General features: G+C 57.4%; 1 protein-coding gene across 1 annotated transcript in view; it reads left to right on the forward strand.

Moving 5' to 3' along the window:
- ARHGEF17 (Rho guanine nucleotide exchange factor 17) overlaps nt 1–22,441 on the forward strand; it is a 65,865-nt gene extending 43,424 nt beyond the window's left edge. Inside the window, exons 3-21 of the mRNA XM_075546244.1 lie at nt 4,452–4,634; nt 5,727–5,843; nt 6,033–6,125; nt 6,307–6,483; nt 6,908–6,958; nt 7,207–7,316; nt 7,402–7,487; nt 12,634–12,752; nt 13,070–13,283; nt 13,624–13,697; nt 14,359–14,558; nt 14,865–15,166; nt 15,573–15,825; nt 16,045–16,131; nt 16,333–16,400; nt 16,580–16,728; nt 17,240–17,414; nt 17,538–17,807; nt 18,752–22,441. Of these exons, the coding sequence (XP_075402359.1) occupies nt 4,452–4,634; nt 5,727–5,843; nt 6,033–6,125; nt 6,307–6,483; nt 6,908–6,958; nt 7,207–7,316; nt 7,402–7,487; nt 12,634–12,752; nt 13,070–13,283; nt 13,624–13,697; nt 14,359–14,558; nt 14,865–15,166; nt 15,573–15,825; nt 16,045–16,131; nt 16,333–16,400; nt 16,580–16,728; nt 17,240–17,414; nt 17,538–17,807; nt 18,752–18,948 (2,925 nt within the window). The 3' untranslated portion in view covers nt 18,949–22,441. The remainder of the gene's footprint in view (nt 1–4,451; nt 4,635–5,726; nt 5,844–6,032; nt 6,126–6,306; nt 6,484–6,907; nt 6,959–7,206; nt 7,317–7,401; nt 7,488–12,633; nt 12,753–13,069; nt 13,284–13,623; nt 13,698–14,358; nt 14,559–14,864; nt 15,167–15,572; nt 15,826–16,044; nt 16,132–16,332; nt 16,401–16,579; nt 16,729–17,239; nt 17,415–17,537; nt 17,808–18,751) is intronic.
- The last annotated feature ends 292 nt before the right edge of the window (nt 22,442–22,733 follow it).

Below are 22,733 nucleotides of genomic sequence, written 5' to 3' on the forward strand. Positions count from 1 at the left end.
GAGGTGGGGAAAGGTTTCACTGAGACCTGTGGGGGCAGGTAGCAAGTTAGAAGGGCGGAGTCATTTTAGACTTGGAGTCTGGAGAGGCCCAGGGTCCTCTAGAAAGGGAGCCAGCATGACTGCTGGGAGGGAGGAGGTAGGGGGTGACGAGCCAGGCAGGTCCCAGGGCTACTGGCAAGGAGCCAGGCTGGACTGCCAGCACAGGGGGGTCATCAGAGGGACATGGCCATAATTACTGCCCCTCACCCCCGCCCCGGCTGCCAGGCAGGCGTGGACATGCACGAGTCCCCTGGGTGGGAGACGAGGCAGCAGGAGCAGACAGCCCAGGGTTTGCATCACTCACCTGCTGCCTGGGTGACACGAGCTCAGTCACCACTCTGAACCTGCGAAACGTGGCGAGTCGGACCCACCTCTCAGGGTGAAGCTGGAAGGTGGTGATTCGGCTCCAGCCTCACTCAGACGGCAGGCAGGAGCAGCAGGCAAGCAGGGCCTGGGTGTTGCTTCCCCTCACACCTCCAAGGCCTGACGCCGGGCTGCACATGTGGGGGGCTGGGAGGAGGGTGTCCGCTGAATCTAAGGACAGAGACCAGGCAAGGGCACTGCTCCAGAGCCAGAGCTCAAACTCAGCACGGCCTCTGGCTGGCTAAGTGACTGGAGCACGGTCCATAACCAGTCCGGACCTCCCTTTCCTCACCTGTAGGGTGGGGAGGGACAGTAATCGTACCGGAACCTCCGTGTGCGCACAGCCCAGGACACTAAAGGTGAAAGGACTGGGTGATGGATGTATGGATTGTGATAAGAGCTGTAGAAGCCCATAATAAAACATTAAAAAAAAAAACCAAGCCAAATTTTGTTGCACCGTTGCATATACCTGTGAGTGGGAATGAGCGTAGCAGCTGATTCGGGATGTTTCTTTTTGGCTTTTTGGAAAGCCTCCTGTTGGCCTGTTAAGAGTTTGGACCAGTAGAGGGCGACCTCCATTTGTATATCAGATGCAGGGCAGGGCTGCTCTGGCTACTGGGAACAGCACTGGATGCAAATTTCAGGCAACAATAGGGATTTTAGCCACAGAGTGGCTATTAGATAATGCCACTGAACTCCTCCAGTGACTTCCTGGATGGCCCCCCTTTCATGTTTATACTTCTTTTTAATCATTTTACTGGGGGCTCATACATGGATCCATTGTGTCAAGCACATTTGTTGCCATCACCATTCTCAAAACATTTTCTTTGCACTTGAGCCCTTGGTCTCAGCTCCTCATTTTTCCCTCCCTCCCTTATGAACCCTTGAAAATGTATAAATTATTATTTTTTCATGTCTCACACCAGCCACTGTCTCCCTTCACCCACTTTTGTGCTGTCAGTCCTCCAGGGAGGGGATTATACTAGATCATTGTGATCAGTTCCTGACTTCAAGCCATGCAGGAGCCCCAGGTTATGTTTGGATGGCTTGTTCTATCTTGTTCTATTCATCGGTTTCCCACCAGCACAATCAAGTGTCCTGGAATCCTCATTCTTGCTCGTTATTTGTAACGCGGTATGCCCCACACGTCGGATGCCTTTGCCTGATGGGTGAAACCCACAGGTGAACACCTTTCTGGCTCTCTCTACTTTCAGCTGGCCGGAGCCAGCTGGCGTCAGCAGTGAAGTCCTTTGTCCCATGGCCTCTCCTCAACCAGCCATGGGGGGTCGCCTTTCTTTGGCACAGGCACCAATGCGAAGAGGCATCAAAAAAATCCATGGAAGAACTCCTTCATTTTTGAATTTCACTTTTCCATGAACTTTTTTAAGCCCCTCCCATAGGATGTTCCTCCAGTCGCTGGCCAGGTAGCTGCCTTCCAAACTTCTTGGCCTAAACGAGGGAGCACTTTGGTGTCACACCTGTGTGATGAAGCGTCCCAATTAGTATTCTGCCAGTTCCTGGAGCCTTGTTTTTCTCGAATGCTGTCGGTGCAGCTGGGGCTTCCGCCTTCTTCCATGTGTCTGATCCTCTGCTGCCTCCCGAAGCCGGAAGCTGCATAGTCTTCTGGACTCTGAGTAGTCCTTACATCCTTCCGTCCTTAGTGATCCCCGTGCCTGCAGAATCCATCAGCATTTCAACTTGAGGCTTGAATTGTATTCTCCAGTTCTTCCAGCTTCAGAAATGATGAGGATGTTCATGTCTGACCTCCCAACTCCGGGTCTGTGCACATTTCACGATTATACTTTACTTTTGCCTCTTGAGCTGTCCTTTGGAAACACTTGGTCGGCTTTTACGGCGTTTTGTGAAATTCAGGTATTGACTTCGTTTCATAGAGTTATCCCCCACGTGTCATACAGTGCACTCGCTCAGTCATATTAACAAGGGTGTTCGTCCTCACCGCACTCGATGGTGGGACTTTGTCTTCTTTCTTGGACCCGCTGGTTTCTTTTACATCTTGGTTTCCCACTCACTTTAGCTACTCCCCAATTAAGGGCACATTTTAGAGTCTCTCTTGACATCAGTTTTGGCTTTCTTAAAACTTAAAACTCCCTGCCATCAAATCAATCCAGACTCACAGTCTTGCCCTCCTTGCTTCTAAGGAGCATCCTGCCTGCTCTTCTTCCCAGGCAGATTGGTCGGTTCTCTTGGCAGCCCATGACTCTTTCCGTATTTGTTGACAGCACCATTCTTGAAATACATCCGTTCTTCTTGGTCTTTCTTATTTAGTGCCCAACTCTCACATGCATTTGAGGCCATTGAAAATACATGGCTTGGGTCAGGCGCACCTTAGTTCTCAAGGTAACGTCTTTGATCTTCAACACTTTAAAGAGGCCTTGGGCAGCAGATTTGTCTAATGCAACACATCTTTTGATCTTTTGACTGCTGCTTCCATGACCATCAATTGTGGATCCAATCCACAATCTTTTCTCCATTTAGCATAATGTTAGCCATTAGTCCAGGTGTGTCTATTTTGTTTTGTTTTTACATTTAAGTTGTAATCCACGTTGACCGCTGCAATACTTGGCCTTCATCAGCAAGTGCTACAAGTCCTCCTCATTTTCAGCAAGCAAGGTTGTGTCATCTGCATATCAAAGGTGGTTAATAAGCCTTCCTCCAAATCTGATATCGAGTGCTTCTTGCATAGTCCAGCATATCCGATGATTTGCTGAGCATCCAGGCTGATTAAGTATGGCGAGAGGCTACAACGCTGACACGCACCTCCCTGAATTTAAACCATGCAGCATTCCCTGTTCTGTTCACACAGCTGCCTCTGGCCCATGCTCAGGGAGGTGTGGAATTCCCATTCTTCTCAAGGCTGTCCGTGGTGGGTCATGACCATACAGCCGAAGCCTTTGCACAGTTCTACCATTGTCTGCTTTCAGTCAAGATCCATGTGACAACAGCAGTGATACCCTGGTTCCAAATCTTCTGAATCTGGCCTGAGCCCATGGCAGCCCCCTGCCAATGTACTGCTGCCTCTGTGTTGGGTGATATTCATCGAGTTTCACTGGCAGTGTGATATCAGTGATAGGTTCTGTGTGGAGTGCATTCTGTCGGTCGCACAGATGGAGATTCCTCCCTCTTGGCCAGGTGCTGCCTTCCAGAGCTCCTGGCTTCCGTGAATGGGGGGGGGGAGGGGGAGTGTGTGCCTTCAGGGCATCTCCAGCTTGTGGAAGCATTTCACCTGGGAGTCCATCCATTTCCGGAGCCTTGTTTTTGGCAAATGTCTTCCGTGTAGCTTGGACTTCTTCCTTCACAACCATTGGTCCTTGATGACATGCTTGCTGGCCCTTAAAACAGTTGAATTTCCACTTGTTCTTTTTGATACAGTGCCTTGGTGTGGCCTCCATCTTCTCTGGGTGCGTCCTGCTTTGTTTAATATTTTACCCACAGAAGAATCGTTTAATGTTACAAAGCGAGGTTGAATTTTTCATCAGTTGGAAGAGCTGAAGAAGTTTAAGATACGCTAAGCATGTTCTTTCCTGGTTTTTAAACTCCAGGTCTTTGCCCATTCTATGACACTACTTCACTTTGCCGTCATGGAGCTTAGTAAAGGCTAAATAAACATACGTAGGCTTCAAAAAGTTTGTAGGGAAAATGCCATGATCTTTTCATTTCCCACTGCCCCTTTGGAGCCCCCTCATATTTGCTGAGTGAATCAGTGATGGTGGGTCTCCCTGGGCCCCCCATCTTCTTACTTCCTGTTCTCTTTTTTCCTTCACCCAACAAAGCATCCTGAGCACCCCACCCTGCCCTCTTCAGTCTCGGCCCGGCCCTGGGCTGAACAGTGAAAGGCATGGAGATAGGCCTTCCCCTCCCACTCCCCAAGCTCCAGCAGGGAGAGCCACGAGGCAGGGCACAGAGCACTGCAGGCTGGGTGATCCTGCATGTCTTCAGAGACGTGCAGGCTGGGGTGTCTGGTCACACCTGCACAGGTGAGGTGAGGGCCTCTCTCCGAGGCACCTGCACTGACCCTGCTGGCCTCCCAGGGCTACATGCAGCCACTGAAGCAGCCGGAGAACTCCCTGCTGTGTGACCCGTCGCTGGTAGACGAGATCTTTGACCAGATCCCCGAGCTCCTGCAGCACCACGAGCAGTTCCTGGAGCAGGTGCGGCACTGTGTGCAGACCTGGCACGCACAGCAGAAGGTGGGAGACCTGCTCGTGCAGTCGGTGAGTGGCCCCAGCCAGCCCCCACAAGCTCGGGGTTCGCCCAGATGAGCTAGTGCTGCCGTGGACCCTACTCTGGGCACTGACTCTGATCCCAGGGCCCACTTCAAAAGCTGACTAGCCATTGCACTGACCTCGGCCCAGGTGTCTACTAGATACTGCTCTGACCCCAACCCCTCTCTTGACCAGAACAACAGCAGAATCATGAAAATCCTTCCGCAGAAAGTCCCCAAACTATTGGTTTTGTGGGCTGTGGTGTCTTCTCACGAGCTCTTAGAATGTAGAGTAGCGCCGTGAGTTGAGGAAGGTCCTCGAATGTCCCTGCTGAACGTACTGTGACCAGAACCGTGGCCCGAAGGGGTGGGACCCAGCGAGGTAGAAGCAGTTGTACCTGGCTAGAGGCAGGGAAGGGAGGGCCTCTGAAGTCCAGGGAGGCCAGAAGCACCACCAAAGGTCAGCTGGCCCATCTGTGGTGCAGCTGAGCAGGAATTCAGCAGTCCTGACAGCCAGCAGGCCTGTGACCGAGGAAAGTCCCTCTACTTAGTCTAGTCCGTCATCAGCTGGCCGGCAAGTACTAACCGCCAGCCCCAAGCAGAGCTTTCCTAGGGGCATGTGGCAGCACCTACCTCCAGAGAGAGGCAAGACTCATCCTGGGCACCAGGGGACACTGGAACCAGACCCAGCCCCCAGCGAGACAGGGAGTGCTTCCTGGGGCCCAGCCCCGAGGGCTGCGTGAGGTTGGCTAGGAGCAGGACAGCCTGCTGGAGGGAATCGTCCGAGGGAAGGTCCATGGCCTGAACGGAGACAGTGAGCATGGAGACCTCGCTGGAGGATGTGTCAGCAAACAGTCATGTCACATGTTGTTACTTCTGTTTAGAGGTTTCTGTGATTTTGTAGCAAGACCTTTTTACAACCCCTCCTGTATGTGCCGTATCCACAGGCACACATGCCTAATCACGCAGTCCCACGGACAGCCCAGAGCCAGGGAGCAGTGCAGACCCAGGAGCACATGCCTGACACCATAGACACTGGAGACTAGCTACAGGGCTGGGACAGTGTGGGCGAAGGGGACCCTCAATGCCTCCTTCCCCACAGTTCTCCAAGGACGTTCTGGTTGACATTTACTCGGCCTACATCGATAACTTCCTCAGTGCCAAGGACGCGGTGCGGGTGGCCAAGGAAGCGAGGCCTGCCTTCCTCAAGTTCCTGGAGGTACTGCGGGGCGTGGCAGGGAGGGGAGATGGGTGGCCCTCGCCTGTGGGCCCTGGGAACCCTGCTCACCATAGCCCCAGCCAGTGGGTCAGCCCGCGTGCTCCGGCTGAGCTGGCAGGGGCTGGAGGAGGCTGCCATCCTGCGCGCCCTCGCCCACTGGGTGCCCATGTGCCTCACTTCGGCTTTCAGCAAAGCATGCGGGAGAACAAGGAGAAGCAGGCTCTGTCCGACCTCATGATCAAGCCCGTGCAGCGGATCCCACGCTACGAACTGCTGGTTAAGGTGGGCGTGTGGCTGGGTGGGCTGGGCCTGGGCTGGGAGGCTCTCCGGTCTTGCTTGGTGGGCCTGATAGGAGAGGAAGTCCTCTTTGCTGCCTGCCCAGGGTCCCTCCTGGTGCAGCCATCTGGAGCCCAGGGCTGGGCCGCGGTCACTCAGCAGTAATCTGGCCCTGTTCCCACCACAGGACCTCTTGAAGCACACGCCCGAGGACCACCCCGACCACCCACTCCTGCTCGACGCGCAGCGGAACATCAAGCAGGTGGCCGAGCGCATCAACCAGGGCGTGCGGAGCGCCGAGGAGGCGGAGCGGCACGCACGGGTGCTGCAGGAGATCGAGGCGCACATCGAGGGCATGGAGGATGTGCGTGCCCGGCCCCGGCGTCCGAGTTCGCATCTGTGGTCCCCTAGGGCTGTGTCCAGCCACCTTAGAGCCATGTGCCCACCCACGTGGCCACCTGTGGCTGTGACCATGGCTGCGTGCACATCTGTGGTCCCCTGTGATCTTGACCGTGGTTGTCCGTTATCTGTGGTCACCCAAATCTGTGGTTCCCTGTGATCGCGGCCCTGCCCGCATCCACAGCAGTGTCTGCAGTGCCCACCTGTACTCGGGCCATTGTTACCCCATCTGTGTCCACATGTCTGTCACCGGCCACGTGTCCCACAGCCCAGTGGCGCGATATCCTGTGGGGGAGGTGGAAGGCTGCTTCCCCTGGCCTGGGCCCATGGGATCTGTAGAGGGGAGCGATAACCAGCCGTGGATACACCTTGTCCTTCCTGCCCCACAGCTCCAGGTCCCTCTCCGGCGGTTCCTGAGGCAGGAGATGGTCATTGAAGTGGTAAGAGCTGGCCCTTGTTTGCCTGTCTGTCCACACGTCTCATCCGCACTACCCACAGCTCTCCTGCCTTTCCACCCCAACAGCAGGCTCAGGCTAAGTCCCACCTCGGCCAGCCTCTGACTCTGGGCAGCCAGGGCGATTCTCCCACCCAACTCCCTGGACCTCTCTGTCCCCTTGGGCAGTGTGGGCAGGGGGGTGAGCTTCTGGCCCATATCTGTCCATCCTGAATCCTGCCCCGGGGCCCACAGAAAGCGGTCGGTGGCAAGAAGGACCGGTCCCTCTTCCTGTTCACGGACCTCATCGTCTGCACCACCCTGAAGCGCAAGTCAGGCTCCCTGCGCCGCAGCTCCATGAGTCTGTAAGTGGCTGGAGGGGAGCCAGTGGCATGGGTTCTGGACGCCCCTCCTCTGCCCTGGCCAGACCACCATGCCGGCTCCCTGCAGGTACACGGCAGCCAGCGTCATCGACACGGCCAGCAAGTACAAGCTGCTGTGGAAGCTGCCCCTGGAAGACGCGGACATCATCAAAGGTAGGCCGGGGACCTGCTCCGAGGAGCCCTCCTGGAGGGTCTCTGCTTATTGCTTTGGGGCTTGCCTTCCCACCCAGCCCAAGGGTGTCAGCTGGGATGCAGGACTTCGTCGGCACCCTCAACCAGGCAGGGGTGGGGTGGAGTAGGGAGAGCAGGTGGCAGCATTGTGAGCCATCAGTTCATCCGTGGAAACTCCGCTAAGTACCTGAGGTCAGGCGGTTTACCTGCTCTGCTTCTGTGTTGCATACCAGGAAGAGAGCCATGCCCACGTTAGTCCTGAGAGGGAGTGGCCGGAACTGCCAGGAGCTGAGACAGCGCCACGGAGCCTCTCTGCCTGCCGTGTTGTCCTTTCTCCCTCTGTGTGCATGCGTGCGTGTATGCGTGTGTGCCTACCTCTCTCTGCTGACCCCTCCTCATCTCAGCTTCCTGTAACTCCCTGCACGGTCCTCGCTCTTCCCGGTGCCCCCGGTGGCAGGCCCATTCCCAACACCGTGAGTCAGTTTTAGCTCCATTTCTGCGCTCCTGCTGCCACGATCCTGCCCAGGCCTTTCTTACATTCTGCAGTCTGTGGCCTAGATGGTAGTGGACGGCGTCTACACCAGCAGCATGTAAACACGTAAAGAAAACTGTCAAAGCCTCCTTCCCCTGGAGGGTTAGACTTCTGTGTTCTGGCCCAGAGGGGTGGGGTGGTCTCAGAGGTGCACCCCCAGCCAGGCAGTGAAGGATGCCGGGCTAGCCTACAGGACCAGCTACATGGAACTGTCAGGGGTGGGACAGGACAGAGACCGCAAAGGCAGAAGCTCTCTGCACCCTCACTGGTGCCAAAGGGAAGGCCTTGGCCAGTGTAAGTGATGGCCTGAGGCTCTGTGGCTCCCCAGACACTGTGGCCTGAGGCTCTGTGGCTCCCCAGACACTCTGTGGCTCCCCAGACACTGCAGCCCTGCACACAGCCCCACCCACCTGCCCCTGAGGAAGATGCACCACCAGGGAGCAGCATCATTTGGAGCAGTATAACCCGCTGAGTCATCCGCCTCTGATGCTGTGCTTGGGCCTGACGCCCAGTGCCATGTGACTCGGAGGCAGGCACAGCCCTGCTCTCAAGCCGGGGCTCTCAGCAAACTGCCAGCTACCTTGGGTCTTGGGGACTTGGGGTGTATAAGGTCTCAGTGTGTCCGGCCATTCCCCACACCCGGTACTAAGTTGTGCAGTAATGTGAGGTATGTCTGTCCAGGTCTTTGGTCCTTACCTGATCATTTGAAGACAGCTCCTCCTGAAGAAAATCACAACAAATCCATGAGAGCCGGAATAGGATCCTGAGCCTGTCCTACCTGCATTCTGAGAACGTCTCAAGGAACCAATTGAATGCATTGAGCACGAAAGACAGAAGACTCCTGTGCTGTGGGAAAACATGAAGACCATCGTACACGAAGAAAGCAAAAGGTCAGGCAAAAGACAGGAAAGAAAGACAAGGTCAAAGTGGACGTCAGAAGAGACTCTGAAACGTGCCCTGAATCGTGGCACGGCAGAGGCGCACGGAAGAGATGATGAGGTCGGAAAGCAGGACAAGTGCTCACAGAGCAGCTCAAGAAGACAAGTAAGGTAGCGTGGACTGTGCGGAGATCCGGAGCAAGAAACCCCAAGGGAAGAACGCGCCAGCATATCTGAAACCGAAAGAACCCAAGAAAAACGCCAAGCCTCGAGATGCAGTAGCGAAAGTTCCTGTCGGTAAAATACAGAACCATTCAGGAAGCAGCAAAAGAGCATGGAAGGACTACAGGGTCACTGTACTACAGCGAACTAGCTGGCAGCCAACCATTTCCAGAGGTAGCATGTGCGCAAGAGCCAACGGTCCTAAAAGGAAGAAACCCAAGCTGCGTTGAAAGCATTAGCCAAAGACAAGGCTCCAGGAATTGATGGGACACCGACCGAAATGTTTCAACAAGCTGATGGAGCGCTGACCACACTCACTCCTCCTCGCCAGGAAGTTTGGAAGACAGCTCACTTGGCCAGCTTCCTGGACGAGATCCGTGTTTGTACCCATTCCAAAGAAAGGTGACCCAACAGAATGTGGAAATTATGGAACAATGTCATTGGTATCCCATGCAAGTCAAGTGTTGCTAAAGATCATTCAACAGCAGAACAGTGACAGGGAGCTGCCAGAAACACTGGCTGGATGCACAAGCGCATGCGGAATAAGGGTGTCATTGTCGATGTCGCATGGATAGTGGCTGAACGCAGAGAGCACCAGAAAGATGCTTACTTGTATTTTACTGACTGGCAACAGCATTCAACTGTGTGGAACATAACAATCTATGGACAGCCTTGAGAAGAATGGAAATTCCAGAACACTCTGTCCATGGATCGAGAGGCAGTTGTGCAAACAGAGCAAGAGATTGCAGCACAGTTTAAAATCAGGGGAGGTGCGTGTCACCACACTTCCTCAATGTTTGTGCTCAGCAAGAAGAGGTAGCCTCCGGACGGGAGGAAGGCTTATGAACAGCCTTCGATATGCAGAGGACCCTACCTGGCTTGCTGGAAACAAGCAGGACTTGGAGGACTTGTGGAAGAGCAAAGACTGCAGCCTTCCAGAAGGATAACAACTTAAAGCCAAGATTGTCACGTGGACCAATAGGTACCATCATGATCACTGGAGAAAAGACTGAAGTTGCCAAGCATTTCATCTGGCTTGGATCCACAACCAGTGCGCGTGGAAGCAGGAGTTACAGATCAAACAGCACATTGCCCGAGCACACCTGCTACACAAGGCCTCTTTTAAAGTGTTGAAAACCTAGGGCGTTCCTTCGAGGACCAAGGTGTGCCTGACCCAAGCCATGGTATTTTCAGTGGCCTCATCTGTACGTGAAAGTTGGACACTGAATAAGGAGGCATCGATGGATTTGAATTATGGTGCTGGGAAGAATATTGAAAGAACCAGACTGCCAAAAGAACCAATAAATCTGTCTTGGAGGAAGTACAGCCAGAATGCTCTCTAGAAGCAAGCATGGCCATGTTGTCAGGAGACCCGTCCCTGGAATAGGACATCAGGCAGCAGAAGAGAAGACAAGATGGATGGATGCAAATACAACAATTGTGAAGGTGGTGCAGGACTGGGAAGTGTTTGGTTCTGTTTGGGAGCGACGGAACTGCACCTAACAGCAGCAGCCACCACCCCAGGCCGTGCCCACCCCAAGCAGGGAGCTGTCAGCAAGGAGCCACCTGCTTTTTGCCTCTCTGTCATCTGAGCATTTCTTGCATGCCACGCCCCTCCTGGTCATAACGTGCGTGTCAGGCAGGCACCGCGGGCCTTAAAAAACAAGAGATGCACTCCAATTACCTCGCACATGGATCTATGGACTGAAACCAGAAAAGCACCGGGAACTGAGAGAGCTCTGTGGGCCAGATGACCCCCTCCTCTTCATGGCATGACTCCGTTTCTACACCAGTTTCTGTCCCTGATCATCCACGGTTTCTTTGTTCAATATTATTATGATCATTTTATTGGGAGCTCTTACAACAACCCATACATCTATTGTGTGAAGCACTTCTGTATGTGTGTTGCCATCATACTTTTCAAAATATTTTCTTTCTAATTGAGCCCTTGTATCAGCTTCTCATTTTTCCCCTCCCTTCCCCACCCTCCCACCCTCCTGAACCCTTGACAAATTATTATTTTCATATCTTACACCGACGACCGCTGTCTCCCTTCACCCACACCATGTTTGTCACCCTGGGTGATGGTGTTTGTGTGTGTGTGGGGGGGGGTTGTGTCAATCATTGCAATCCGTTCCCCTTTTCTCCCCCCACCTTGTCCCTACCCTCATGGTATCGCTACTCCCATTACTGTTCCTGTGGGGTTTCTCTCCTGGATTCCATGTGTTGAGAGCGCTTATCTGTACCAGTGTACATGCTCTGGTCTAGCCGGATTTGTAAGGTAGAACTGGGGTCGTGGTAGTGGTGGCAGGGAGGGACGTTGTGTGTCTCATCAGTGCTCTACTGCACCCTGACTGGCTCCGCCCTTCCTTATGACCCACTGTGAGGGGGTGTCCCCGTGTCTACAAATGGACTTGGGTCTCCACTCCGCCCGTCATCCATGGTTTCCACTCCATATTCTGGATTTCCCGTGGCATCACCCTGGCTTCTCCAACACTCTCGCTGTATCGCATTGTTTTAGCTGCAGCTTCTGCAAGGGGGCTTCAAGGGTGCGGGGGATTCCCTTTTCTTTGACCCCATGTTCCTGAGGCTGTCATCTCCGGGAAGCCCCCACGTGGACCTGACCAGCCGGGGTCAAACTTAGGAGACATTCTGATTGCCATGATGCTTCTCTTTAGGGGATCCTGACGGGTGTAGACCTGGCCATTTCCTGGAGCCAGGGGCTACCTACCCCCAGAGCAGTCAGGGAGGGCGTCCCATGACACCACCCACGAGGACGGTTTCTCATGGCAAAGGTGGAATACTCTCAGATGTGCTCTGTCCGGGGCCATGTGCTGCCTCCTCCATCCTGAGGAGCCCCTGGGCGGCCAGAGGAGCTCTGATGGCACCATGGATAGGCTGCTAACTGAGAGGTCCTTGGTTCAAACCAACCAGTCACTTCCCGGAGATGACAGCCTCAGAAACAAGCCATCTGGTGCAGTTCCACTCCGGCCCTCGGCGCCTCCGTGGGCTCGACCAACTAGAAGGTAGTGGTGAGGAGCTGCTGTAACCCGGGTAACAGACAAGGAAACCGAGGCTCAGATGTAGAGCCTCATGCCCACCTTTGCGTGCAGTAAGGGACCTTGGTGGTGCTATGGGTTAGGCCTTGGCCTGCTCACCACAAGGTTGGTGGTTCAACCCCATCAGCTGCTCCATGCGAGGAGAATGAGGCTGTCTGCTCCGAGAAAGAGTCCCGGTCTTGGAAACCCCTGTTGCAGTCAGTTCGCCTCCACCACGTAGCAGTTTGGTTGTTGGTGTGAAAGGGCAGCTCAGAACCCAGCTCAGGTCAGCGGCGAAGGGCCGAGTCTCCTGTGCATCCTGCTGGTGCAGTAGTGCCCCCTGGGGACAGTGGGTGTGGTGGGCACGGGTCTGGGCAGTGAGGGGCTGAGGCTGCAGCTGGGCAAGAAGGGCTTGGACACCAGCCCCTGTGCCACAGCCTCTCACTGACCTTGCCCAGGGGCCTCCCAAGCCACCAACCGGGAGAACATCCAGAGGGCCATCAGCCGCCTGGACGAGGACCTGAGCACCCTGGGCCAGATGAGCAAGCTCTCGGAGACCATCGGCTTCCCTCACCAGGTCTGTGCCCCCTGGCTGGGGTCCCCTGGTCCTGCCCAAGGGGCGAGACTGCCCTCCACACAGCCTGATGGACGAGACTACGCCTCCCCCCCCCACACACACTGTGTTTCACAGTGGAGAGGGCCCACCTGGCTCCCTCCCCACCTGAGAAGGGAGAGAGCCGCCCATGTCCGTGCAGGAGGAATCCAGGCTGCCTCTTGATCGAGGGGGAAGACCGAGTCCCATTTCTATACAAGGGGGGGGCTCATCCCCACAGGCGCCCAGGGACAGGAGAGGAGCCATGTGGGGGACACTGAGGCGCAGCCCCTTCTCCACAGAGCGTGGACGACGCACTGCGGGAGCTCTCGGCTGCTGTGCACCGGGACCTGTCGGAGAAGCAGGCACTGTGCTACGCGCTCTCCTTCCCGCCCACCAAGCTGGAGCTGTGCACCACGCGGCCCGAGGGCGCCGACTCCTTCATCTTCGAGTTCCCGCACCCCGACGCCCGCCTCGGCTTTGAGCAGGCCTTCGATGAGGCCAAGAGGAAGCTGGGTGAGCCCCTCCCTTCGTGCCACCGCACACACATGCACACGCACGCATGCATGCCTAGGTCAGAAAACACTGCTGGTCACAGCCTAGAAGATTCTTGAAGACCCGGCGTTCAGCTCCCTCAGTGTACAGATGGCAAACTTGAGGCAAGGACAAGTCAGACATGCCCCACAGCCACCTCCTGTGGCTGGCATCAATCAAGCCCCTCCTTAGAGAGACCCTGGGAGGCAGGGGGGGGAAGAGAAAGGGGTTAGGGCCAGGACCAGGGTGAGGTCAGCACGGAGCTGGCACCGTCTCCCCTTGCCCGCCCCCTTACCCGTGTGTCTGCCCACCTTCCTCACAGCATCCAGCAAAAGCTGCCTCGACCCAGAGTTCCTGAAGGCCATCCCCATCATGAAGACCCGCAGTGGCATGCAGGTGGGTCTGCGGGTGGGGGGGGGTCGGGCTCAGGAGGTGGTGGGTCTGCAGTGGGGGGGGGGTCGGGCTCAGGAGGTCTGCCTGGTGTGCGGCATTGGTGTACATACCTTAAACATGGAACTTGCTCCATATGTCTTGGACAGTCTGGCTCTCTATGTGGAGACTGCATAGGCTCTGTGTATGCACTTTTCATACATGTCTTTACCTGCCTCGGAGCATTGGTTATCCCTCAGGTGTGATGGCACCTAATTCACATGCTTGTTTGTATGTTTATGTATGGGGTTACCAGTGATGCATCTGTAATAACGTGTACACATTGTCATATTCCATGTATTCCAGGGGGCTTCAGAAGCTCAAGAAATCCCATTATCTTTGCCTTCCACTTTCCCACAAACTTCTTGAAGCACTTGCGTGTGCGTGTGGGTGTGGGTGTGGGTGTGTGTGTACATGCACGGGCGAGTGATGTCGGCATCGCAGGACTACGTGTGCTGTGTGGTTGTATGCACTGTGTGTACAGAGGAAGCCCTGGGCATCGACAGGCACCCGAGGTCCCCATCCCTCCATCCCCAGGGTTCTGCTGGTGTGGTGGGAGTGGGGGGTATGGAGCCTCAGGAGGCTGGCAGCGGCTCCCCCACTCACCTCCCCACTGCATTTCCCACAGTTCTCCTGTGCAGCCCCCACCCTGAGCAGCTGCCCGGAGCCTGCGCCCGAGGTGTGGGTGTGCAACAGTGATGGCTACGTGGGCCAGGTGTGCCTGCTGAGCCTGCGGGCCGAGCCGGACGTGGAGGCCTGCATCGCTGTCTGCTCTGCCCGCATCCTCTGCATCGGGGCAGTGCCTGGCCTGCAGCGCCGCTGCACCCAGTGAGTGTCCGCACAGACAGGCTCAGAGAAGCCATGGTGGGGCAGGGGGAGCACTACACCTTCACCCCCTCACTTCCTTTCGGTTATCTCTCGGGACAAAGTGTCCTGGTGACCCAATGGTTACGAGCTGCTAACTGCAAGGTTGGTGGTTCAACCCCCCCCAGCCTCTCTCAGAGGAAGATGCGACTCTGCACCTGGGCAGACTGACAGTCTCAGGAACCCCAGGGGGCAGCATTCCTGGGTCCCATAGGGGAACTGAGTCAGAAACAACCCAACGGCTGTGGGTCTGGGGTTTTTCAATCACAGGGATCGACCTCCCTCCCTGAGGAGCCCTCCCGAGACAGGCCCAGAGCCCGCGGGGCCGGAGCTGGACCCTGAGGTCGCCGCAGACGAGGAGGCCGCCGCACTGGCTGAGCCGGGGCCCCAGCCCTGCCTGCACATCTCCATCTCGGGCTCAGGTCTGGAGATGGCGCCAGGCCCCACACAGGGTGACCCACGCCCAGAGTTGGTGCCTTTTGACAGCGACTCGGATGATGAGTCTTCGCCCAGCCCCTCAGGGACCCTGCAGAGCCAGGCCAGCCGCTCGACCATCTCCTCCAGCTTTGGCAGTGAGTGTCCGCAGCACGGACCGCCCACCCCAGGGGCAGCGGGTGGTCCTGGTGGGTAAGGAGAGGGGTGCACTGTAGGTAAAGACGGGTGAACCTTGGGTGGTTAACAGAAGAAGGAGCCTGCGAGGCGAAGGGCCTGTGACACGGAGGGCCCAGGCCAGCCTGGCGGTGAGGAGCAGGCCTGCCGAGTTACGGAGGGTGCAGGGCCGGGCTCTGCATCTACCGAGTGTCAGCAGACCACAGGGGCCTGGGCTACGACGGGGCCCCAGGGTGCAGAACTGTCCCCGAGCGAGCCGTGAGAAGGCATGGCCAGGAAGGGTAGACTGAGGGCAGATTAGGGAGCTAGCAGACCCGCCCTGGGTGCAGGAGGGAGGGAGCTGGAGTGAGAGGACCCCCATTCCTTCAGACGAGGAGACGCCAAGCTCCAAGGAGGCCACAGTGGAGACGACCAGCTCGGAGGAGGAGCAGGAGCCTGGATTCCCGCCACTGTCCGGCTCCTTCGGGCCCGGTGGCCCCTGCGGCACCAGCCCCATGGATGGGCGGGCCCTTCGCCGCTCCAGCCGGGGCTCCTTCACCCGGGGCAGCCTGGAGGACCTGCTGAGCCTGAGTAACCCCGAGGCCTACCAGAGCTCGGTGTGGCTGGGCACTGAGGATGGCTGGTAGGAGCTGGGGGCGGGATGTGGGCAGCCCAGACCCTCCACGTGGGGGGCCAAGGGTCCCCTAAAGTAGAGAGCAGAGGTTGTGGCAGACTCGGATTTGGCCAGCCCAACTGGGGGTGGGAGAGGGTCTCAATCCATGCCAGGGGCTCTGTGGGGGCGGGAGGGAGTTCAGGGGCTGGCGTGCCCAGGCCTCTGCCCAGGAGTGTTCCCTGCCTGTAGCGTGCACGTGTACCAGTCCTCCGACAGCATCCGGGATCGCAGGAACAGCATGAAGCTCCAGCACGCAGCCTCGGTGACCTGCATCCTGTAAGGCCCCTGACGGCTCTCCCTAACCACGCAGGCCCTAGACTGGCTTAGCCATCACTACCCTCCCTCCCCGAGAACTTGGAGGACAAGGAGGTGGGAGGAGCTGGTCTTTTCTGAGCCGTGGTCCACCCACCTGTGCTTCCTGGGGGCCCCTGTGTTGGGCTCTCACAACCGGCCTCCTCCCTCCTTTTCCCTGCGTAGGTATCTGAATAATCAGGTGTTTGTGTCTCTGGCCAACGGAGACCTTGTCGTCTACCAGAGGGAGGCAGGTGAGTGCTGGCCCGAGTGCCACCCGCCCCTGGACAGGGCCAGGGGTCCACAAGCGTGGCTTTGGGCAAGCCCCAGGTCCTCGGTGGTCTGCGTGCTCTCGTTTGTAAATGGCAAGGTTCACTGCAGGAGATGGGGACGCTGAACTGAGCGTGCTTTTCTTCACCCCCTTCCCACCCAGGTCGTTTCTGGGACCCTCAGAACTCCAAATCCGTGACGCTGGGCGCCCAGGGGAGCCCCATCACCAAGATGGTGTCTGTGGGTGGGAGGCTGTGGTGCGGCTGCCAGAACCGGGTCCTGGTGCTGAGCCCCGACACGCTGCGACTGGAGGTAGGGGCCCAATGAGCCACTCAAGGGAGCTGAGGTGGTGTGGGCCGTGCAGGAACGCCCAGAGGGCTTGGGCCCCTGCCCTGACCAGTATGCAGTACTGGGTCCGTCCCTGTCAGTCCCTGAGCTGTATTCTTCTTGGGGGACCTCAGCACTCCCACCCCAGTCTCAATTCAGGTACTCAAGGGCCTGAAGAAACCGGGGCACAGGTCTTTCCTGACATCCCCTCGCAGTACTCTGGCCTTCATCCCGACCTACTTCCATACCCCTCAGCCGTGCCCAGCCTGGGTAGCCTCCAGGGGTAACGAGCTCCCTGATTTCTCCCTCATTGGCCCTGTCACCTGCTAGACTGGGAGGGGTGCCCCGGGCTCGGGCCCTAGCTCTGAAGGACTTGCTGGGTAGCCTCTGGCAAGTGACTTTCACCCTCTGGGCTTCAGATTTCTCAGCAGCAGCCAGGACAGGTAGATCCTCCACCCACCCTTCTCTTCTCTCCCCCTCCACCCACCCCCCACAGCACACGTTTTACGTGGGACAGGACTCCAGCCGCAGCGTGGCCTGCATGGTGGACTCCAGCCTGGGCGTGTGGGTGACACTGAAGGGCAGTGCCCATGTGTGCCTCTATCACCCAGACACCTTTGAGCAGCTGGCAGAGGTGGACGTCACGCCTCCTGTGCACAGGATGCTGGCAGGTACTGATGTCCAACACCTGCCCCCCACCGCCCACCCTGCCTCCTTGGAGCTTACTGCCCTGTCCCTGGGGAGAGCAGGGCCAGGGTGTGTCCCCAGCTCTGGTCCGTTCACCCTCCCCCCAGCCTCCGACGCCATCATCCGGCAGCACAAGGCGGCCTGCCTGCGGATCACCGCGCTGCTGGTGTGCGAGGAGCTGCTGTGGGTGGGCACCAGCGCTGGTGTCGTGCTCACCATGCCCACCTCACCCAGCACTGTCAGCTGCCCGCGGGCGCCCCTCAGCCCCGCCGGCCTGGGCCAGGGACACACCGGCCACGTCCGCTTCTTGGCTGCCGTCCAGCTGCCAGATGGCTTCAACGTACTCTGCCCAACTCCACCACCTCCCCTAGACACAGGTGGGTCTGCACAGCCGGGCCCAGCCCAGGGGCTTCGACTTTTGACTTAGTATCCCCCTGCCCACTTGTCCTGATGGGAGCTTTCCAGTGTCCATGTGGCAGACATGACAGGAAGTAGGCTGTGGAAAGCCCAGCATGCATTTAAGCGCGCGCGCGCGCGTGTGTGTGTGTGTGTGTGTGTGTGTAGAACAATAGGCTAAGAAGTAGAACATAGCCCCGGAAGATCACATGTCACAGCCCATGAAATGGGAGGAGGAGGTGGCGTGCAGGGCAGGAAGTAGAATCCGGAAGTGACATACAGAGCAGGAAATGGATCGAGCACCAGAAACCAAGGCATCAAAGGACATAGGGGACAGGAAGTGGGGCCCGAGAGCTGTAAAGGAACACCTCCTGGGAAGCGGCGGACATCCAGCAGGTCCGACATAGAAGAAAGGCTTGCGAAGAAGGCCAGGAGGCCACCTGCCCCAAAGGAAGTGGGGTGTGGGAATTAGGAAGCATGAGGCCTTGGTAGGGGGGTTGCCTGGGTCCCGGAAGCAGGCCAGGAACGGTAGGGGAACTTGCATGAGCCCAGGAGCCATGGTGCAACGGGTAAGCCCTCCACTTCTGACCACAAGGTCCGTGGTTCAAAGCCACGCAGCGGCTCTGCAGGAGAAAGCAGTGTTCCTGGAAAGAGTGTGCCAGGCAGACCCTGCGGCAGCTCCTCTCTGCCCGTGAACACCAGGAATCCAGAGAGACAGGAAGGGGTGCATCTGCCCCGGGGTGGGATGTACTTCTCGAGAGACAGGAAGCGGCCTGTCTTTGCACACATGTTCTAGGCCAACAGGAGAGAGACTCCCTCTCAGAAGTGTGCTGTCTGTCTGTTCTGGGGTGCAGAGGCCATGGCGGGACAGTGACACCGGCAGTCACTGCTCCCTCAGGTTGATGGCTCTTCCCACTGCCCCCAGGCCCCGAGAAGCTGCCCTCACTGGAGCACCAAGACTCCCCCCAACACCGGGGCCCCGCCTCAGCCAGGCCGAAAATGCTGGTGATCAGTGGCGGTGACGGCTACGAGGACTTCCGGCTCAGCAGTGGGGGCAGCAGCAGCAGTGAGACCGTGGGACGAGAAGACAGCACAAACCACCTCCTCCTATGGAGGGTGTGACCCTGTGTGCGGGGCCCAGGACTTGCCGGTCCACCCACCCTCGGCCCACTCACCCCCCTTCCTAGCCCCCACACGGCCTCTGAGCAGGAGCACCTGCTGGGGCGCATGAGCCCCTCCCTATCTGCGTGGATGTGTCCTGAGGGACACCACTGGCCAGCGGGGCTCCGCTGACTGTCTGCTCTGGCCGCTCGGGGTGCACAGTCTGGATGGTGGGGCACGCAGGCTGCCAGGACCTCTGTCCTAGGAGCTTCTACCAAAGACACGGCTGGGCCTGGGCCCCGGGCGGCTGGGAGGGCCATGTGCAATATTCGGAGGGCAATCTGGGGCACAGGAGACCGGGGGATGGAATCCCTTCCCATGTACAGTATTTATGTTCCTTTGTCCCATGAGTCCATTCCCAAGCACTTATTTATGCAATCACCTGAGGCAGGGGTGATTTGGGGAAATGACAGGAGATGGGGGGAGCCTATTCTTATCCTGGGACTGCCAACTGGGATCCTAACAGCCTTTCTGGAGGGACCAACACCTCTCCTTCCCAATTACATTCCCCCCCCACACACACACACCCAAACCCCGAATTCACTGGTGCACTGTCAGGCACTAACCCACTGCCCTTCAGCACCAAGCACAGGGCACAGGGTTCCAGGCTGAGTGGGCTACCCTCCGTTATGTAGTCAGTGACCCAAAGCAATGGGGTTGCTGTTGAGGGTAGTGACGCCCATCTGGGGGGGCCTCCCCAGCCTTGGCAGCTCGTCAGCAGTGCCTTCCACAGTAGCCTGCTGATGGGCAGCGGCGTGGCTCTTCCAGTGGCCGGCACTGCCCCGTAGGAGGGACGGGCCCTCTGGCTCACTCTCCTGCAGTGTCCCCCACCCCCACCCCCCACTGCCCCGTGTCTTATGCACTGGTACATAGGGTCACCGTGGGGGCAGACCTAGAAACCCCTCACTCTGACCACTGACCCCCTCCTGCCAGGGGCGTCCCGTGAAGAAGGAGCTGAGAGCTAAGGCTCAGACAGCTCCTGCCGGAGGCCCTCCTCCCCTCTCCCTACGAGCCCCTTAGCCCCCCGCTTCTCTAGCTACTACTCCAAAGTTCTGGTTTGGGGGGGGGCTGTTCTGTTGCGTTTGGATTTGTTTTCGTTTGGGGTGGGTGGGTCCTGGGGAATCTTAGATTGTGTTTCTCTTGCTACCAAATAGTCCTGTATTAACTCTGGATGATGACGTTTCAAGAGTCAATAAATAGAAACGCCTGCATCCGGATCCCCTTGGCAGCCATGCAGCCTCCAGCCAACAGCCCTGGGCCCTCCCTCTCTGAACGAGCTCTGGGGGCCTGTGGGAGGCAAAAAGGTAGGCCAGGATGCCACTCTGGGCCCTGGGGTGGGTCACCACCCCCTCTGGGTTGCAGTTCCTCAGCAGGAAAATAAAGGGCTGTGCTAACCCAGCGCTGGGCAACCAGGCTCTGTGTGCCAGCCCCCGGAGGACCCCTCCAGAGTCTCAAGGATGGAGATGAAAACCACATCACATGCTGCTGCCCAGGAAGAAGCCAGGAGCCCGACACAGGCTCCCCCAGGAACACTGCGTGAGCATCGGGCCAAGGCCCGTCAGGCTGTGGACTACAGCTGGAGCCCCAGGCAGTCCGTTTCTGGTCCAAAGGGGGGTGACTAGATCCGACTCCAGACGGCCAAGGCTCGGCAACCCGGGCCACTGCAAGGCCCAGAGCCCGTCACACCACGGTCGCGCTCAGAGCAAGAGGACAGCCACCAGGGAAGGGCAAAGCATGCCTCCCTCACTGAACACACGCTTGGATCGGCTCCAGCCTAAATGATTAAGACTTTTCTACAAACTCCATTCCTGAAGGGGGTGCAGGCTTAGGCCCTGCAAACCGGCGCTCACGCCTCCTCCGGGAGGCTGCATCCGCAGCACTGCAGGACACGGTGCACGAGTACATGTCTCACTCCCACCCCCCTGCGCCCTCATCTCGGAGGAGCTTGGGAGGAGGCGCACATTACACAGGACTGAGCACAGAGTAGAAGGCCCAGGGATGTAAGGCTTTGAAGCTGGACAGAGAGACTCAGCTTGAAATCCTGACTTGGCCACGAACTAGCTGTGTGACTGGGTGAGCTGTTGCCCCCCCCCCCCCAGTCCCCACAGGCTGAGTTTCCACACCTGTTAGAGCGATGGGTCTCCACCTTCCTAATGCCACGACCCTTTCATACAGTTCCTCATGTGGTGGTGACGCCCAACCATGAAATTATTTTCATTGCTACTTCATCACTGTCATTTTGCTACTGTTAGGAATCGGGCGACCCCGGTGAAAGGGTCGTTAGACCCCAAAGGGGACCATGACCCACAGTTAGAGGGAGGCTATGCAGAGAGAGGTCTGTGACTTTCAAAGAATAGAGACCTGGCAGCAAGGGCCCTTCTGGAGGGAAGCCCATGCCCGGTCTACTCCACCCAAGTCTCTGGTCTCGTTGCCTGCCAGCTGCTGCCACAGAGACTTTGTCAACAACAACTGGCAGACTGGGCAGGCAGACATGGAGTGTCAGTGCTGGGTGCCCACAGCTCAGTGCCTCCACAGGAATGGGCTGGGCCCAGACCATGTGACCTGGAAGGCCACACCCCCAGGCATTGACCAGCCTGTGGCTGGATAGCCAGCTTCAGCCAAGTGGTCAGCCTTGTGCCGGCCACTTGTGGATGAGAGATCCTAAGATGAACTGAGTCATGCCCCAAGCCCTCAGGGAATCTTCTAGAAAGACTAGTTCTTAGTCTTGGCTGCACATTGTAATCACGGGGATGGGGATGGGGGTGGGACCCTGGTGGTGCAGTGGTTAAGGCACTTGGCCCTTTGTTAGCCACTCCTTGGGAGAAACATGTGACAGTCACTTCCGTAAAGATTTACAGCCTTGGGAACTTTGGGGCAGTTTTGACATGTCCCCTACTCAGTCAGCGTGAGCCTGAACTTGATGGCAGTGGGTGTGTGGGGACCCAGATCAGTTAGAATTCTGAGGATGGAACCCAGATATTTTTGGGGGGTTGGTTTCATTTCTGGAAAACCACATTCTGTTTAAACAAAAGGTGCACCAGTTACCAGTGTTCTGCTTGACAGATTTCCATAATGTGAACGTACTCAGGCCAACTCAGTCACTCCAGAAAGCTCCCTCACAGCCGCCCTCAGCCGGACCCACCACTCTGCCTCTAGCACCACGGTTTTTGCCAACGATTCCAAAGTGGAGTGCTGGGGAGAGCCTCAGCGTGGGAGGGTGCGGCCAGCCAGCCAGCCGTGGGATGGAGGAAAGTAGGACTTGAGTTGGATGTGGAGAGAGGACAACTCGAGCAAAGGCCAGAAGGGGGTGAGCCTGACGTGGGGGTCCCTGGTACAGCCCTAGCCAGAGCAGAGTATCAGGGAGGGGAGGCTTTATTTTGTTTGGGGCTCGGTCCCCAGCCCTGCTACAGGCCCCGATAACACACAGTAGGTGCTCAATAAATACTTGTTGAATTGAATCATTGACTTGGGAATCCAACTCTAGGCTCTGCATGCCAGAAATCAACAACCCGGCTGTCACTGATGGGTGTCACAAGCCCCATCACAGCCCTGTGGGACCCGGGCCACCATCAGTTACTTCCAGACAGGGATGGCGAAGTTCAGGGATAGAAATGCCTTTCCCAGAGTTGCCCAGCTCCTGGAGTCCCATCCAGTCAGTTTGCTCATGTCACTGCTTCCTGGAAGTGGCAGAGGGGGAGTGGGGGGAGGTTGGGGAGGGGAGTAACTGGCGGTAAGGAGAAAGGAAC

Source organism: Tenrec ecaudatus, chromosome 4 (genome assembly GCF_050624435.1).
Source record: "Tenrec ecaudatus isolate mTenEca1 chromosome 4, mTenEca1.hap1, whole genome shotgun sequence".
Classification (NCBI taxonomy): Eukaryota; Metazoa; Chordata; class Mammalia; order Afrosoricida; family Tenrecidae; genus Tenrec; species Tenrec ecaudatus.